Source organism: Centroberyx gerrardi, chromosome 5 (assembly GCF_048128805.1).
Source record: "Centroberyx gerrardi isolate f3 chromosome 5, fCenGer3.hap1.cur.20231027, whole genome shotgun sequence".
NCBI lineage: Eukaryota > Metazoa > Chordata > Actinopteri > Beryciformes > Berycidae > Centroberyx > Centroberyx gerrardi.
The window spans coordinates 37,088,010-37,108,308 of NC_136001.1; the positions used below are offsets into that span (position 1 = coordinate 37,088,010).

Genomic DNA, 20,299 nt, shown 5'->3' on the forward strand with positions numbered 1-20,299 from the left:
TTGGCTCTGCGAGAAGAGAGGGGAAGTGATGGCTTGCTCTGATTGGTTCTCTGAAAGCGAGGGAAAGCGTTGGTTAACTGAGATTGGACAGAGAGAAGTTTGAATGAAACTAAAGAGAGGAGGGCGGTCTTAACTAGTCTTCCTGACTGAACTTACGTAGTACTTCACTTTGTGTGACAGACCAATGCCTAGGAGTGTAAATGCACAAGTGGGGAAGATACTCATGAACACACCAGGTCTGGGTGCGTGCATGCATGAACTTTTTTGAAAACAATGGCTGTAGTGAGGATTTGCGCTACATAATGGCATATTGGTCTTTTCCGCTCACTGTGTGATAATTTGGCTGCAGAGCTGTATGAAGGAACTTTATGGTCATTTTTTGCTGTTTTTGGAACTCTAAAGAACCGGACCCTACTCACTTCAGTTGTTTTGGAGAAGGCTGCTACGGAGTTGTGCTGGCAACCTCCCTGTGTTATATGGAGTAATAAACTTCACCTGTGTTTCAACTGGCATGAGGGGGAAGAGATAATGACAGCATTTTCATTTTTGGGTGAACTATTCTTTTAAGTTAGTTTAAAAAGTAACTAAACCCCAAACCCAAATCTGTGGTGAAGCCTGACATCTAATGGTGAAAAGTAGGGTACTAAACTGGCTATCTGCTATTGGCTGATCTTTGGTGCCAGGTGATGTCACCACCTGTTGTACTCTATAGAAGGTGACATCACCTGGTTTGGGGTTTAGTTACTCTTTAACTACTAAAGTTAGTTTAATTTAGTAAAGTTTAGTTAGTTTGGTTACATTAGTTTTATCTAGGTAACTTTGTTTAGTTTGTTTTTTGTAGGTTAGTTAGTTTAGTTAGCATAGTTATTCAGTAGACCAGTCACCTAAAGGACATGACCTCAGTCCATGCTTCTTTATTATAGAAACATAAGCTGCCAGCAAAATTCACTATAAAAACTGTAAATAATAATAATAAACTTTATTTGTATAGCACCTTTCATGCAGAGAAGCAACTCAAAGTGTTTTCCAGCAGACAGACAATCAACGTCACAAGAGGCAAAGCAATGATGAAACCACAAGATAAAAGAAAATAAAAACAATAGTAACAGTAATAGATAAATAAAACAGTAGTGACATCATTACTTAAAGGGGCCCAAATAACATGTTTTCCATCATGATCCCTATTAGTAGAAACCATAACTTCGCTAGCCGCCTGCTCCGCCCGTCCGGTAACACCGGGCAGCCCCCTCCCACTCTACTGCAGTAGAAACCTAGGGACATACGGGACAGTCTTTGAAAACTATGATAAACGTTGTTTTGCAAAACACGACACTCACAGTATAATCATACCGGTGTCAGTATGTTATCTTGAAAAAATTGTAAAAAACTGAGCATTCTGTCAGCAGTTATTTTTGGAGACAGTGGCATTCTTCTGGCTCTTGTTTTTGCTGCATTCGTGGAGGGAGATGTGTCTGGCAGGCTTTACATGTGGATTTGTTTACAAAACTGTAGCAAACTCTAAGCTATTGCAGGGTAAACAGATGCAAACACAGACTTCTAGCTAGCCAGCTACAGTTTTACGTGTGATAAAACAGTGAGAATAAAAATGTAGTAAAGTAAAATTATATACGTGTATGTACATACATACATATACGTATATACATACATACATACATACACACACAGCCTACATACACATACATACACACATACATACACACACATAATAACATTAAAAATAAAAACCCTAACCCGTAAAAGGAAGGTTAGTGATAAGATAATTGGAAGAGGTGGGTTTTCAACTTCCCTTGAAAAATGCCTTCTGTCTGTGCCTCTCTAAGATCCCTGGGCAGTGTGTTCCATAGTTTTGTACCATAATAACTGAAGGAGGCCTGACCAGTAGTTTTACATCTCACACGAGGTACAGTCAGTAATTTTTCAGAGGAGGATCTTAGAGGGCGAGCTGGGGTGTAAAATGACAGACAATCAGATATATATAAGGGTTTTAAACCATTAAGAGCTTTGTAGATAATTAACAGAACTTTAAAACCAATTCTAGCTGACACAGGGAGCCAGTGCAAGTCATATAAGACTGGTGTTATGTGGTCCCTTATTTTTGTCTTTGTTAAGACCCTGGCAGCAGCATTTTGAATAACCTGGAGCTGTGCAATTGCTGCTTTTGGCAGGCCAGTATAAAGTGCATTGCAGTAGTGAAGGTGACTGGTTATAAAAACATGAACAAGCTTCTCCACGTCCTGTTGAGTAAGAAATGGTCTAACTTTGGCAATATTACATAAATGAAAAAAGGCAGTCTTGGTCAAATAATTCAAATGTGCTTTGAAATTAAAACCAGAGTCTAAAATAGGTTTCTTGTAATCGGGTCTGAGATGCCAGATTGCCTAGTTTGGAGAGAATAAGATCTCTTTTGGCCTTGGGACCAACTAGATGGGTATCTGTCTTATCTTCATTTAACTTCAGAAAGTTTAATCAACATTGTATTGCCTGATAACAGTACCTGGTGGGAGCATATAAAGGGAAAATAGTAGAGAACCTAGCAGGCTGCCTTGAGCCACACCATAGTTGATACCCACTGTTTCTGAGACATGTTCACCAAGTTTTACATAAAAATTTCTTTCAGTAATATATGAGCAAAACCAATTAAGAACGGTACCAGACCAACCTATTTCTCAAGGTGGTTAATAAGGATGCTGTGGTCGATTGTATCAAAGGCAGTACTTAGGTCCAGGAGAGTACAGAGACATTACCAGCATCAGCGTTTAATCTTAGATCATCTACCACTTTGACCAGAGCCGTTTCAGTGCTATGATGTGATCTGAAGCCAGGCTGGAATTTTCACTCAGGTAATCATTTAGTTGTTCAAAAACCACCTTTTCTAAGACTTTGCTCAAGAAAGGCAGGTTAGATATAGGGCGGTAGTTGCTAAGAGTGGAGCTATCTAGGTTTGGTTTTTTGAGCAGAGGCTTTATGATGGCGGTTTTAAAAGCGTTTGGAAAAATGCGTGTGTGTGTGTGTGTGTGTGTGTGTGTGTTACCTGAGCATGTGTAGGAATCTGAACCAGGTCTGGCCGATGCGCTCGTTGTCCATGTCTGCTGGGATCAGAGCAGCATCTTCTTCTGGGACTTTAAGTGGAGGGAAGGATGGACCGTAGGTTAACAGCAACAATCTGCAAGGTCAACAAGACAGATAAATATCATCATGTTTAAAATGTGATGGAGAGTTGTGTGGGATTACAGACCGACCACAGCTAAACCCAACAGTCAGCCCAGTGTATGACGGGTCTTTTTCACTGCAGGCTTAAAGTCCAGGAACCTTAGCCTAGGAACACTCGGCCCTGGAACACTTAGCCCTGGAACACTTAGCCTAGGAACACTTAGCCTAAGAACACTTAGGCTAGGAACACTTAGCCTAGGAACACTTGGCCCTGGAACACTTAGGCTAGGAACACTTAACCTAGGAACACTCGACCCTGGAACACTTAGCCTAAGAACACTCGACCCTGGAACATTTAGGCTAGGAACACTCGACCCTGGAACACTTAGGCTAGGAACACTTAGCCTAGGAACACTTGACCCTGGAACACTTAGCCTAAGAACACTCAACCCTGGAACACTTAGGCTAGGAACACTCGACCCGGGAACACTTAGGCTAGGAACACTTGGCCCTAGAACACTTAAGTTAGGAACACTTGGCCCTGGAACACTTAGGTTAGGAACACTTAGCCCTGGAACACTTAGCTTAGGAACACTTGGCCCTGGAACACTCGGCCCTGGAACACTTAGGTTAGGAACACTTGGCCCTGGAACACTTGGCCCTTGAACACTCGACCCTGGAACACTTAGGAACACTCGATTCTGGAACACTCGACCCTGGAACACTTAGGAACACTCGATCCTGGAACACTAGGCCCTGGAACACTCAACCCTGGAACACTTAGGTTAGGAACACTCAGCCCTGGAACACTTAGGTTAGGAACACTCGATTCTGGAACACTCGACCCTGGAACACTTAGGTTAGGAACACTTAGGTTAGGAACACTCGATCCTGGAACACTCGGCCCTGAAACACTTGACCCTGGAACACTTAGGTTAGGAACACTTGGCCCTGGAACACTTAGGTTAGGAACACTCGGCCCTGGAACACTTAGGTTAGGAACACTCGGCCCTGGAACACTTGGCCCTGGAACACTTCGGTTAGGAACACTCGGCCCTGGAACACTTAGCCCTGGAACACTTGGCCCTGGAACACTTCGGTTAGGAACACTCGGCCCTGGAACACTCGGCCCTGGAACACTCAGCCCTGGAACACTTAGGTTAGGAACACTCGGCCCTGGAACATTTGACCTTGGAACACCTAGCCATGGAACAGCACTACCACTAGTGCTACATTGTCCTTCCAGACAGCACTGGCCTAGGCTTATCACCATAGTTACCAAGTCAGTAACCTTGATTCAACTAGCTAGCTAGCATTTAGCCAGCTATCTGTAATGACAACAAACTATTCGGTTAAAATAAATTGCACCCCAGTTAGTCCAGCATCCAGGGTTATCCAGGGTCCAACATGAAGGACATCTGATATATAAGCAATTTGACTAAAGATAAAGAAAGCTGCAACAGCTAGCACTAGCACCAGGACTAACAGTTTGGTCTGGCCCAGCCCAACACAATCCCTGGTACTAAATTTAAACATATGATTTGGCCCAAAATGGAAAATGGGGTCAGTATTAATATATTAGTATTAGTATTAACATTAGTGTTAGTGCTAATGGTGCTAGTGTTAGTATTAGTGTTAGTATAACTTTGTTTCCACCAACTAGAGTATCTGGCACTATCAGGAAACAGTACTTTGGTACAACTCTCAAACACTTGCCAGAAACCCCCACAACTTAGCCAATGTGCTCCTATCAGTTGTGATTTTGGCAAACATGTATAGTTAAAGACCTGTCAATATTCATACAGGTGCATGGGTATCTGAGTAAGACCCTCATCTCCAGAAATGAGAGCCCAGTCAGTCAGCTCCTTGCACCAGCAGTGACAGTGAACAGGTCCTCAGCTGCATAACACATGGTTGATTAAAACATCACGTGAGAAAGCAGAATGCTTCTCTTTGTAAAGAAAAACTTGCCTCTACTCACAAAGTAGGGTAATATTAATCCCACTAGACACAGTTTTCACTGTTTGGAAAATCAAAGTAAGTAAAAGAGCCAAATGTATAGTAGTTTATAACTTTGAAAATGTGCAATTCCACGTGAAAATGTGCAGTTCAGTAAACGCACTGATTGCCTTGACTGGTTTGCAATGATGGCCACATAAATGTTTCTTCTTTGGTTTTTATTTTGTCTTGGTCTAAATGTTTGGTTATAGTTGGGATAAAATTTGGGGCATACTGTTGAATGTTAAGTTTCATTTTGTTCTGTCAGATTGGATGAGATACAACAGAAGAAAAGCTTTCTTCTTTACTCATATGTTTTTGATCTTCTCAAACACACAATGTCATTATAGGCTACTATGAAAGAAAGAAAGAGTCCTTTTCCAACTGTCCATTTTGGGTCTTGCAGACTGGCAGCAGCTCCCCAGTCTTTAATAAAAGGCACTGGCCATTTGGAACGAGCAATTTCACCTAGATGTCAGCTGCGCTCCACTGGTGGACTGAAGGCTGGACTCTTTCCTTATACGTTACCCTTAAACCAATGTATAAGGTTTAAGGCATAAGGCCTAAGGGTTGTTAAGGGTTAATTAGCATAAAAAGGCCTTAGTAAAGGTTTAACTGGATTTAAGTAGGCATTAGGCTTGCCACGGTAGTCGGTGTTACCGGTGTTACACAGTGGTTGGGCATACACCGATTACATTACTTGCCCACCGACACCGTCGTTTTTCTTTTTTTTTTTATAGAAATAAAACCCATTTAGTTCATTTTCGCGTATCAGCGCCCACGTTCATCAAATAAAAAAACTCTGATTTGTAAAATACTAAGCGGCATGTTATCAATACTTGACAGACGCTACAATTATAAACTGAAAGTGTCTGCTCCGTCCGCAGCAGCAGTCAGAGTCGCAGCACAGAGGAGCGGAGTCAGATTTCACTTATCACGTGACGAGAGTAAGGAGAGTTGACCGACAAGATGATGGCGGAGGATTTGGTGTCAAAGCCAAAAGCAAAAGCGCCTATTTGCAATATTTCGGATTTAAACCCAATGCTAATAGGGAACCTGATAATGTCAATCAGGCAATCTGTAAACTTTGTCTGATGAAGGTGGCAGCATCTGGAGGCAACACCTCTAATCTACACACACACCTTCAAGTGCACCACGAGAGTGAGGCTGCCAAAATGGGCCCCGCAGTGAAATCTCAACCGGAGAGATCAGTCACACAGCCATCCATAAGTGGTGCATTTGCGCGATGCACTAAATATAAGATGGACAGTGAGAGGTGGAACGCATGCACTGATGCGGTGACCAAATATATCTGCAAAGAAATGGTGTCTTTCAACACTGTTGAAAAGCAATCGTTCAGATAACCACACTCGACCGTCAGTACGAGGTACCAGGGCGGACATATTTCTCCACAACAGCCATCCCGCGCGCCTACACTTGTGTCCGGAGTGAGGTGCAACGGGCCATCTCAGCAGTCGAGCACTTTTCCCTCACAACAGACATGTGGTCCAGCACAAAAATGACACCGTACATGTCACTGGCCTGCAAACAAGCTTTTTGCCAGAGGACCAGACCGCCGCTAACTTGGCCGATGCCTTGCAGGAGGCTCTGCGAGAATGGGGATTAGAAAAGGATAAAGTGTCCTGTCTCACGACCGACAATGGAAGCAACATAAAAGCGGCTGTTCGTAACTTAGGCTGGCCCGGGTTGAGCTGCTTTGGGCACAACCTGAACCTCGCTGTGTCCAACACCGTCGACAAGACAGAGAAAGTGCGCACAGACCGTGCCCTGGCAGTTTGTCGCACAATCAACGGCATGTTCTCTCACAGCTGGAGAAGGAGACGGGAGCTGCAGAAAGCCCAGGTCGAGCTCGGCCTCCCAGAGCACTCACTGGTGGCGGTAAGTTTATTATTAGGTAATAGCCTATAGTTTGGGGACAAAACAGTAAAATGTTAATAAAATAGAATAAAATAAAATAAATAATAATGATAAACAGTAAAATGTTTGGTGCCTTTCCACTTCGATGTATGAATATGGTATTTATAATTGTACCACACCCTAAGCATTTTTTAAATTAAGGTTGGTAAAATTGTGTATTTATTTTCGCCCAACAGGACTGTGCAACTCGCTGGGGCTCCAAGCAGAAAATGATCGAGAGGACGCTAGAGCAGAGGCAGGCCATCAATCGAGTTCTTACAGATGACCGTAAAGCCAATGTGAGCATCACATGGCAAGACGAGGATGTGTTGCAGTCGGTGAACAAAGCGCTGAAACCAGTGAGCGAGTTCACAGACATTCTGTCCGGCGAGAATTACGTCACTGCATCATCTCTACTCCCCGTGCTGCATCTGATTAAAGAGGACACATTGGCCCCATCGGATGAAGACAGGCAACTGACAGCCGACCTGAAAACCGGCATCATATCCATTTTGGACGAGAAATATGAAGCTCTGCCAGAAGCAAGCCGGGACCTTATGAGCAAGGCAACATTCATGGACCTGCGCTACCGGGGTGACTACAACCCTAATGTTGAGGAGACCAAGAGGATGATAGAGGAAGAAGCGGTCATCCTCGGGCGGGCAGCGCACCCAGTGAGAGAACAGGGAGATGAAGAGGAGGAGGGAGCCGCCGCTGAGCCCGAGCCGCAACCCAAAACAAAAAAAACTTTAGCAAGTTTATTAAAAAGAAAAGCAGGCGCCACCACAGCCATACCAACTCTTCCTGAAAAGGTAGTCGCGGAGATTGCCACCTATGCTCAAGAGTCCGCCATCAACGCGGAGGAGGATCCTCTCGTCTGGTGGAAAGCGAATCAAACGAGGCTTCCCCTGCTGGCAAAGGTAGCCAAAAAATACCTTTGTGTGTGTGCAACAAGCTGCGCATCCGAGAGGGTGTTCAGCACGGCGGGGAACATAGTCACCCCCACAAGATCCCTTCTTAAGCCAGAGAAGGTGAATATGTTGGTTTTCCTGGCAAAGAACATGTAAAGCACTGTCGCCAATTGCCAATTTAGTTTCAATTTTCTTTTTTTTTTCATTTTGAAAAGCCTGTTGACTTTTGCCGTTTATCTTAGGCATTACGCAACAATGTGGAAGGCTTTGTTTTTTTATTCATTTCTTATTTATTTGGTTCCATAGTTTTTGCTAATGTCACTTTTTTACTATGTATATTATTTAAAATTGTAATTTATTCGTCTTATTTTATATTACAGCAGCACGGGACGGGTATGCAGGCCAAGCCGTCATCCATCTTATTCGTTTTGTTAATAAAAGTTATATTTCTATGTTTAATATAAGAGAGTTTGTAATTGCACTGTTTTATTGTTGTTGTGTTTTTCATTAAAAAATAATAATGAACCAACCTTCTAAGCATTCGTGTTGTTCAAAAAGTAAGGGGAAGATCTAAAGATCTAACGTTAAAGATCAAAGTAAGCGCTCTACAGATATTTTTTTCATACTTTTATTGCAAGTAATTCATAAATCAGTACAACCACAAAATGTTCAGTATATTTACATGTCTTTGCAATTATTATTATTATTTTTTTGTATTTTATACACCTGGTGACACAAACAGAAGGGAAAAAAACACATATTGAGCCGACGAATATCTTTTCTTGTAAAATGTCCAGTGTAATTGGTAACACTGGTGTTGTCATGAGTTTATTAACTAGTGGGAAAATTTCCTCACCGTGGCATCCCTAGTAGGCATAGCTAACACTTCCAGTAGGGGTTATTACCTGGAGCAGTGACAGCTTTACTAAGGTGAAGGTGAGGATATTACTGTTTACCTGGAGGTTAAGGCGGTGATGGCTCTGCTCCACTGCTCCACCACTGCAGGCTGGTGTCTCCAGGTCACTAACATCTCCCTGGCTGTCTTCCAATATGGCGGTGTGGGGAAACAGTGAGCACAAGCCAAAAACCAAACTTCAAACAGAACTGCCATCAACTTGTCAGCTAGCTTCTCTGCTATTCCACCTACACACAGAGAGACAAAGAGACAGACAGAAACAGGGAGTCAGCAGAAAGTACATGTGTAAATCTAGAACTGTAGCTCCTAGACCTGATCCTCCTCCCTCCTGCTCCTCCCTCCTGCTCCTCCATGTTACTGTCAGGCAGATGTGGCGGTTCTACTCCTCCATACTGAGGCTGTCAGAACGAATTTCAATATTCGAAATTCAGTGAAATGTCAATAAATCATAAAGTCCCAACCTGCCCATCGAGTGCGTCAAAAACAGCAGGTTTTTATTGTTTGTTTTTTTACAGCCTATTGAACAGAACACATCACTGGCTCCTCAGACTTTGGATTTCTGTGTAAAAGGCAAGATGCAGCAGAACAACTCAAACCTTTCAAGACATTTAATAACAGAAAAACCACATGCTGTGAATTAACTCTCTCAGGTTTCTGCATTGTAAAATAAAAGTGAATTTACAGTGGTTCAGAAAACTTTTAAATAAAAGCCTATTTGAGAGCCTTATTTATAAATAAATAATCTTTTGGCATTTAAAGTTCTGTGCGGTCTCCCATCTTTGTCACATACATGAGCCGGTCTGTGACGGTGCAGGAGTGGACTATGATTAATTAAGTCTTCCACTGACAGATTGCATATCATTCTATCAGTAACGTCAGGAGAGGAAGCCAGCAGAGGGAACCGTGTGTAGAAGAAGTTGTGTTATGAATAACAAGAAGTGTACAATTCACAATTTCTGTCAACCTTTGAAGAAAAAAAATACATAAATAAATAAACGTTTGGAGGAATCTTTGGAGGAATCTCTGAGCTGGACTGCGAAACGTTTCAATTATTGAATTTAGAATTGCTTTTCAAATTCAATATTCAGAAGAGCAAATTTGTGATTATTCAGAAGCGGAGCTCCATCCAGAACATCGTTGGGGTCTGATTATATTATATTATTATATTATAATATTATTATATTATATTATATTATAAATATATTATCATTGGTGCCTTGTTGTGGATTTTTGCCCAATGGGAGTGAGCAGGGGTTGCAGTGATTGGCAGACTGGCAGTGGTGGGCGGTGCCAACATAAAAACAGTGCAGTGATTGGCTGACCTGCAACAGTGGGTGGTGCCAGCATGGTGTGGTTGATGTGAAGCAGGAAGAGCAGCAGACTTTCCCAGGTTTCTCTGCTTATCACAGCACTCTCTCTGGCCAACTTCTGAACTGCACACAACACCTGCTGGCAAAGTCTGAAGTGCATCGGACTGTAATGCTCTGTTCTGAAAAACAGAGAGAGAGAGAGCGGAGAGAGAGAGAGAGAGAGAGAGAGAGAGAGAGAGAGAGAGGGAGAGGGAGAGGGAGAGAGAGACAGACAGAGAGAGAGAGAGAGAGGGGGGAGAGAAAGAGAGACAGAGAGAGAGGGAGAGAGAGCGGGAGACCTTCTTTAACCAGTCCTTTATTGGCACAAACGTTTCCAGTTAGAGATAAAAAACAAGACATTTCAGAGAATAAAAATGGGTAAAACCAAATCACACATACATAAATACAACCCCCACCCCCCTATACACCCAAGTTTCTTTCAACGACATTGTACCATTAAACATGGAAACAGCAGAAAATACATAAATAAGTAACAGCATTACTTGACTTAACTTTGTCACCTTATGCCTTCCCCCAAAAAGCCAAGAGTAGTGAATCTTGGACTATACTGCATAGAACATTTCCCAATCCCCAGTTTTCCACAAACTCATCCAAGTTGGAAGCCATTGTATAATATGCATACTCTATTGTTAGACAAGCTGCTACAAGTCCTCTGACCATGAGTTCAGGATCGACAGACCCCGCCCCTTTTATTGTATTCCTTCTTGTAAGCCAGATACTCATTTTAGCTTGACCTAACAAAAAGTTAAGAAGGCTAACCCATCTGCGTTGTGGAACACTATAGTTAGGACCAAAAATAATACAAGTTTCACTTCTCCAAAACCGGTGAACCATTGCTGTACTAAAGAAAAAAGAAGAGTCTAGGGCATCTCAGCCAAAGATGCTCTAAAGTCTCCTCCTCCTGACAGAAAGGACAGCTGCTCCCTACCCTCGGATCTATATGTGCCACATGTCTGTTAGTAGCCACATGTCTGTTAGTAGCCACATGTCTGTTAGTAGCCACGGCCCCATGCACAATTCTCCACTGGAGATCCGTGGTGTGTTTCTCTATGGGAGGCTTGTACAAAGACCTCCAGCTGCGTCCGGGAGATGAGTCTAGTGCAAACACCCCCGGCCACTTCGACTCTGGCAACCCGGCTAAAGAGTTTCCTGTTCAGAACCTTGACACTGACAGTATAAAGAGCCTTCTTAGAAACATCAAGGAAGTTCTGTAACTCTGGTGTTCTAAAGGACAGAAGTGCTCCATTCTCCTCCTCCTGCTCCTCCACTGCAGCAGAGACAGTCAGCTGTGGAAAGTCCAGCCGTCCCTCTGGCTGTCCGACAGCAGACTCTCTCCCTATGGCTTCCCTGAAACTGCCGGGAAGTGAACACATCACCTCATCCAGCAGTCTCTGCAGAAGAGACTGAGATTGAGATCATCTATCCCCAAGACATAAAAACAGAGAGAGAAAGACAAAAGTTTAAAGAGAAAACTCCCAGAGAAAACCCAGAGATGCTCCTCTCAGACTACAGAAAAAAGACAAAAGATTAAGAGAAGTCTGAAAGATGTAACCTACTCTTCCATACTGATCACCCTTCTGCATGGCACACTGCCATTACTACAACCATGCCGGTGTCATCTAAAGGAGGAATCTTCAAAGGCAGACAAATCATTATTGGAAAAGAAGAAGACAAAACAACTGTCAACATCTACCATAACGGAAGAATTATGATTCAAGGATCCATACAAAACGTTGATGCCTTCCAAAAACATTTCTGCGCACTAAAAACGGAAGCACAAAAACACAAAAGGGCAACTGATGAAGGGAACACTGAGGATGAAATACCATTAACCATTCATCCAAAATGCCTCACCCTTTCCCCCTCTCCTAAAATGAACATGATTAGAGACTGCGTTGCTGAACTAGAGAGTGACTATACAATGTTCAAGGAAGAGACCATCAGCAGCATCGTTAAACTTAAGACTCAGCAGTACAGCAACAACTCCATGGCATCCCAGCTTCGGGAGCTGATGACCACCATCAAACAGATGGAGGACATCAACATAAACCTCCACCTGGAGTTAAAGAGAGTCAAAGAGGAACTATCCCAGAGGGAGCAGCACAGCCAGGCCCTGGAGAGACAGCTGGAGGAAGTCAAGAGGATGATCTGTTCCACCTCAGAGAAAACAAACACCTCTCCTGACAGACCCATCCTGACTGGCCCATGCACCCCAGCAACACACACCTCTGACACTGACCCGAAAAGGGATGAGGAACACACTACAATAACCGACCTTGTATCTGATATCAGAGAAAACACACACATCAGTGCAGTTCTCAAGATGGAGAAAAACATATATATATTATGTGACTCTAATGGCAAATATCTCGATGAGAAACGCCTATTCCCAGGTACCAAAGCAAAAAAGCTCTGGAGCCCGACCACCCTGTCCGCCACTGAACTACTGAGAGGAGGCAAAATAAGAAATCCCACGCATATACTAATACACACCGGGACTTACGACCTCACCACAAGGAGAGTGGATGTTGCCAGGGCACTGACCGAGGTGGCAACAACAGCCATACAGGCCTACCCATCTGCCAAAATCATCCTCTCAACTCTTCTGCCCAGAACCAACATGCCCCAGAGGATCATTCATGGGATCAACATAGAGGTGTCCCGCAACTGTGCCTTCATGCCAAATGTCTACATGGCTCATCACCGTGACATTGACCATAGCTACCTTCACGACCATATCCACCTCAACAGGAAGGCAATGGGAGGCAAAGGTACTAAAGAACATCACTCTGGACAGAAAACCTGTGAACAAAACAAGACCCTGAGAAACATCAAGATAAAACGGCAACAAAATGAAACTCCTCTGCGACCACAGCAGCCAAATAACGGTACTGAACCTCTGTAAAAGTCTCGGTCTACACATAATCAACGGCAGAACCAGAGGCGATAGTCTAGGGAGATACACCTACTGCTCATCACTGGGACAGAGTGTGGTGGACTATACCATCACTGATGTGGAACATAAACTAATTAGTGCCTTTGTGGTGAAGCCACAACTCCCAATATCTGACCACTCACAAACTGTGCTGTACTTACAACAATTTGAAAAAACACAATGAATAACAAACCTACAGGGAAGCTCCATCCTCTACCTCCAAGGTATAAATGGGCCAAGGCCAAATTAGAACTATTTTCATCTAATATGGAACATCACAAAATTACAAATATGTTAAACATTTTTCAAAAATTCAACCTATCACGCTGACCCTCAGGGGGTAAACTCAGCAACAAAACACATAAATAATATATTTGAAAATTTGACTTCACTGTCAAAACTAAATACACAGAGAGAGAAGAAAATCAAAACCTGCAAAGAAGAAGTGGTTTGACCGAGAATGTGATTCCTCTCGAAAGGTGTTAAGGACGCTCTCTAACAAAAAACACAGAGAACCTGCCAACCAGGAGCTGTACCACGCATACTCAATGGCCCTGACATCATATAAGAATCTCCTGAGAAACAAAAAGGAAACACACATGAATGCTAAATTAAGTCAAATTGAAGAGGCCATTAACACCAACCTTTTCTGGGATGTATAAAAAATTTGATAACCCCATAGCACAACTAGCCATTCAAAATCGAGTAATCTGGAAGGATTATTTTGAAAAGCTCTACAAGAAATGTAGAAGCCAAGGATTTCAATCAATATCAGATCCAAGTACAGCAAAAACTAGAGAATTTAGAAAAAACTATTAGGCCATACCAGAATCCCTTAGATTATCCAATCATGATGAGTGAAATAAAAAATCAAATCAAGACCCTTAAATCAAACAAATCATATGGACCTGATAACATCAGTAATGAAATGCTGAAATTAAGTAGCCCCAAATTGTTGGATGCATTGCTGAAACTATTTAATCTCATATTAGAGTCTGGATGCTCCCCAGGGATCTGGAACAAAGGAATGATAACACCCATCTATAAAAAGGTTGATAAATTTAACCCGAATAATTACAGAGGTATATGTGTCTGCAGTTAACTGGGAAAGGTTCTTGTCGGTATCATCAACAACAGAGTTCAGATGTTCCTTCAGCAGCACAATTCCTTAAGTGGGAGTCAAATTGGCTTCACACCTAAAAATCAAACATGTGACCACATCTACTCCCTCCACATTTTAATTAACCAAAATTTAAATGAAAAAAACAGGAAAATATTTGCCTATTTTATTGATTTTAAAAAGGCCTTCGATTCTATTTGGCACAATGGTCTGTTGTATAAAGTACTACAAAATGGCATCGGAGGGAAAATATACAATATAATAAAATCACTCTATGAAAATAATAAATGTAGTGTGAAAATAGGGAATAAAAGAACTGAACATTTCACTCAAGGACGCGGGTTGAGGCAGGGCTGCAACCTCAGCCCAACCCTGTTCAACATCTATATCAACAAACTTGCAACGATATTGGAACAGTCTGCAGCTCCGGGCCTCATGCTGCAGGACCTGGAGGTGAAATGCCTGCTATACGCTGATGATGTGGTGATTCTATCACCCACACCAGAGGGTCTACAGGAGCATCTAAGACTGGTAGAGCAGTACTGTCAGAGATGGGCACTGACTGTCAATCTGGAAAAAACCTCTGATATGGTTTTCCAGAGAAAAGGCCAGTCACAGGAAAACAAGTACAAGTTCACATACGGAGGAATCACATTAAAACATAGCATGAGCTACAACTACCTCGGTGTGGAAATCACCTCATCAGGGGGTTTTGGTTTGGCTACAAAGGCACTAAGTGACAAAGCAAGAAGAGCTTACTATGCCATAAAATCCAAATTTGGAAAAACTGTTGTCCCAGTAAAAATATGGATTAATTCCTAAATTCTGTCTTAACACCAATACTCCTTTATGGAAGTGAGGTGTGGGGTCCGATTTCCTATCCCAATATCAACAAATGGGACAAAAGTCTGACTGAAACATTTCAGTTAGAATTTTGTAAATCTGTACTGGGTGTCCATAGAAATGCTCCAAATCTCGCCTGTAGAGCTGAACTGGGACTCTTTCTCATGTTTATTGAAATACAAAAATGAGCTTCATCTAAACAGAGCAGACCAAAACTCCATCAAACACAAAGCGCTGCTGAGCAACACTGTGAAGTCCAGGACAGATAAACTTGGAAAAGTCGCTCTACAGTTCACAAAAATAACTGAAAATCAGGACAAACTTAAAGAATCATCCAAAAACAAAACTAAACAATTTGTCTCTGTATTAAAAGATGCATATTTAACAAACTGGAAAAATGACATTGTATCGCACAAAAAGCTTCAGTGCTATTCAATTCTCAACCATGAAATTCAATTGGCAAAATATCTAACCATCAAAAACACAAAAGAAAGAAGAGTTTGATCAAAACTAAGGCTCAGTGACCATACTCTCAAAATTGAGAGGAAGACATAAGAAGTCCTGCTACCTGATGAAATGAGGTTGTGTAAATTTTGTGAACTGCAAAAAAAAGAGACTGAATCACACTTCTTGTTTGAATGCCCTAAATATGAAGAAATAAGAAACAAATATTACCCTGAACTTGAAAAACACTTTCCAAACTTCTCCCTCCGTTCTAACGAAATGAAACTACCGATTGCACTTGGAGAGGAAGAGAAGAGTTTGTCTCAGCATGCTACAGGCTGCGAGACAACAGCTGAGTTCATTCTTCTGTATGTGTCTGTTTACATTTTATTATTATTCCAATGAATGTTTTCCTATTTATATAAACAATATGTAACTGTAATTTATCATTCTATATTTTGTTTTCTGCAATGTATACGTTTGCTTTGGCAACATGTACTCCGGTATTTCATGCCAATAAAGACACTTTGAATTGAATTGAATTGAATTGAGAGAGGGAGAAAGAGAAAGACAGAGGGAGAGAGAGAGAGGGAGAGGGAGAGGGAGAGAGAGAGAGAGAGAGAGGGAGAGAGAGAGAGAGAGAGAGGGAGAGAGAGAGAAAGAGAGAGAGAGAATTTTAGAATTTGAATTTGAACAGCTTTTTATTAAAAACAATTTAGCAAATGACAAAAAAAGATTTCATACATTCATTGGTCAGTCACAATAAAATAAACTTACAACAACAAAAAACAGTAAACAAAACCAAGCACAGCCATGAGACGTCCTTCAACTCAATCCAGCTCCAAAGATAAGCTCCTCCCCCTCAACAGAGCACAGTGCACCTCCATAACACCAGACACAGTATGTGAACTTATCCAGATCCTTCATAGCTCTATAGGGGTGTAACGATACACTCAGCTCACGGTTCGGTACGATACACGGTACAGGCTTCACGGTTCGATACAATGACAATATTTTTAACAAAGTTTAAATGGAAACAAATTATGACTATAGAAGATTCTTTCCTTATTGCTTAGACATAAAATGTCAAAAAAACAATATTTTCAACTTGAAGTTTAACCTATTCCTAGAGTTTCTTTTATAATGGTTTCTTTCTTTGTTATATATTTTTCAGTGCAAAAAGCAAATAATGGAATCTGTTGAATAAAATAAATCAGCTTGTAACAGCAGATGCTTGTCTAAATGAAACAAATTGTAAATTAAAATAAAATGTCTAAACAAGGAGGTCCTCTTTACAATTAAGTGCAAATGTCTGAATATAGTTGATCTAACATTCTCCAAACACCTTAGTTGGCCAGGCAGGCCACAAAACTTAAACTTAAATTAAAACAACAAATATGTTCAGACACTGATTTTCTAACCTAGGAGGACATGTTTTATTTTTTTAAAGAAAATTAGCATGTCAACATTTTCAGGCAGCAGCTGACACCTTTGACAGTTAGCTACATACACACTGCCAGAATTTGGTAGTGACAACCGAATTTATGAATGAGAGTGAATTTGCATATGTATGGTTCACACTGGAGCAGAGCGGAGTAAAATTACCACTGTGTCTGTACGGGTAACAGGAGTCACTCCACTCCTCTGACCTCGCGATGGTTATAAATAATGTCTGTAACCATCGTTTACTTCAGACCAATATGGCAGCTACCATTGCCTGTGTTTTCAGTTTACACACCAGTAACACCAGTAACCAGAGGCGTCAATTTATCCATCAGATCTTAATAAACCGCCACTGACAGTGGCGTCATATTCTCTTTTTCCACCACATGGACTTGATACTTTCAACAGCAACATTTGGGCCGGGCCGAGACCGCAGAACTGGTAGGAACAACCTCAATGTTGAGGAAACAGACTGGATAGAAAATTTGAGAATGTCTCACAACACTTACCTCCGTCTCTTTCAAAATAAGGATGATAATGTTACATAACATAACGAGTGTATTCGACTACACACCTGGCTCATCCTGGTCTCGAGTGAACGTCGGTGAACGTCGATGTCAATGACATCATAACGCCAGTCAGGCAAACTAGGATCTAGGGTTACTGATTCCGCCCTCTGGCGTTTAAAGTATGTAAATGAAAACAAAGAGTAGTCTACATTTTGGTGGCGCAGCTAATTGATAAGCTTTACTTGATATCGTGAACCATTTTTCACCTCCACGTTTTTGGATCGCGAAATTTCGTCCCACGATATATCGTTACACCCCTACTCTATAATAATTCAAATCAACCCTCACTCTGGCGTTTAGCATCCTGATGAACAAATCTTCTGCATCAAAGTCTAAAGATTGTTCCATTTTCTTTTTCCGACTGACATAAATAGCCATTTTAGCCTGTCCTAAGATGAAATTCAAGAGTTGGCATTTATCCCCTAAGTTCTGACTATTTACAACCAAGAATAAAAGACTGTCCAAACAACCTGAACATCTTCTCTAACAGAAGGAACAGAGGTGATTCAGAAAAGCGATGGAACAGTTTCTTTCTGGACACAATATGGACAGTTGTCTTTGACATTAAGGTTTAGAACAGAGATAAAAGCATTGACAGCCACTATGCCATGCAGGATCCTCCACTGCAGATTACCATGTTGTTTTGTTAACGGTGGTTTAATGCCCTCCACACTGGTCTCACCTCATCTTTCAAGCTCAGTTGAGCTCTCCAAGGTGTGTCAGTTCAACCATTCAGGTTTGTTTTGTTCAACATTTTCACAACCATATTATACATCATTTTACCTTTAAAATCACCTAAGTCTGTGTTAACTGCACCCCCCATTTCTAAAAAAGGACCCACACAATCTTTAAAATCAGGAGCAATTGTCAGTGATGGAAAAGGATCTTCACTGTCAGGATGGATCAAACTACTACAGTATGCTGCTAACAAAGAACATTCCTTCTCTGTAAGCTGACATGTTGTCAAGCAGCTGACTAATGAGCCGTGTGGATATCAGTCCCAGGTGAGACGCTAGTGCAGCAGCACTGTCCAGGTTTGGCCCCGCCAAGTCCCCTACGTCACCCAGTGTGACGATTTTCACCATGCAGAACAGTTTTAAGACTGTGGGTCCAACCCCACAGGTTGTGACCAAATGTCCTCCATACACCACTGGTTCCTTTAGAAGCCAGTGCAGAGAGTCAGACCACTCCAGTCTCTCCTTCTTGAACATACTCCACTCTCTCAACAGTCCATGATAAAAAGCAGGTAGTCCAGTGAGGTTCGGGTTTTTAAGGTCCATTAAAAACAGTGACATGTTTAGTCCCGGTCCACCACACCGCTGCAGTATAGCACAAGCTATTGGTCTCCAGACCAAGTCTTTAGGCCCAGCCAGCAGTATTTTAATGAACTGCAGGCGGAAGGCTGCGTCCCTGCTGGCCAGATGCATAATCCCTTAACCCCCTTCATCCTTAGGAAGATACAGCACACTCTGAGGGACCCGGTGCAACTTATCCAAATCCAAGTCCACCAGTACAGCCTGAACCTTTGCCAGGAGGTTGGTTGGAGGATCAACACAAGCCAAACGGTGCCATAGAGTCCATGAGACTAGATTGTAAATAATCAGCAAGCGGCGTCTGTATGACATATTTGGTAAAATCCATCTCCATTTGCTAAGACGTCCTTCAACTTTCTCTAAAACATTTTCCCAGTTCTTATTTCCAAAAGACTCAGTCCCCAGAAACACTCCCAGATATTTAAACCCTGTTTTTTCCAGGTGAGCCCACCAGGTAAACTGAGCATCCTACTCAACCCCTCTCCAACCATCAGTGCCTCGCTTTTGCCCCAGTTAACCTTTGCTGATGAAATTAAACCAAACGTTAACATTTTCCACCAAACCATCAAGGTCTTTTTGTTCTTTCAAGTCCCAAGTCAGTCTCAAGTCTTGAGGCACAAGTCTCAAGTCAAGTCCCAAGTCTAAATGTAGATTACCAAGTCAAGTCAAAGTCAGGTCCATGTCATTAATGTCAAGTCTCAAGTCTAAATGTAGAACAGCAAGTCAAGTCAGAACAAATCAAGAGTCCAGTATCAATTTAATATCTTAAAGAAAACAAAATATCTAGGACTTTTCAATGCAACATGGTTTTAATAGGATAAAAACTTGGTAAGAGCATCATGAGTTTGATTTCTATAATCAGTTTCAACTTCAATAAATTCAATCATTCCATACAAATTCAGAAAACAGAATTTAAATTCAGTCGTCCGCTGGAACAAATCTCATCACTTTCAATCTAAATAATTTACACAAACACAAGATCTCAAGTCAAGACTTTAGAAACCTTTTCAAGTCATCAAAGTACAAGTCAAAGTCAAGTCCCAAGTCAAGTCTCAAGTCTTCTCTTCATGCATCAAGTCTCAAGCAATTAAAATTGTGACTCAAGTCCAAGTCATGTGACTCAAGTCCCCACCTCTGCTGCAAGTCTCCTTTCTTAGGCAGGAGAGTAAGGACAGCCCTCCTGCAACTCAGTTGCAACCACCCTTTAGTCAAACTGTCTCTAACTTCTTGATATCAACAGTTTAAAAAGAGAAGCTGAGCTGAGCTGTACAATGACAAGAAACACTACTTACGACTAAGAGAATAAGACAGATACAGAACGTATTCATCATCAGGTATTTGCATTTTCA

General features: G+C 41.8%; 1 protein-coding gene across 1 annotated transcript in view; it reads right to left on the reverse strand.

Moving 5' to 3' along the window:
* Window positions 1–20,299, reverse strand: part of ralgapb (Ral GTPase activating protein non-catalytic subunit beta) — a 94,361-nt gene that overhangs the window by 70,055 nt on the left and 4,007 nt on the right. Inside the window, exons 4-6 of the mRNA XM_078283724.1 lie at window positions 10,236–10,402; window positions 8,954–9,140; window positions 3,053–3,184 (exon numbers count right to left, since the gene is read on the reverse strand). Of these exons, the coding sequence (XP_078139850.1) occupies window positions 3,053–3,184; window positions 8,954–9,140; window positions 10,236–10,402 (486 nt within the window). The remainder of the gene's footprint in view (window positions 1–3,052; window positions 3,185–8,953; window positions 9,141–10,235; window positions 10,403–20,299) is intronic.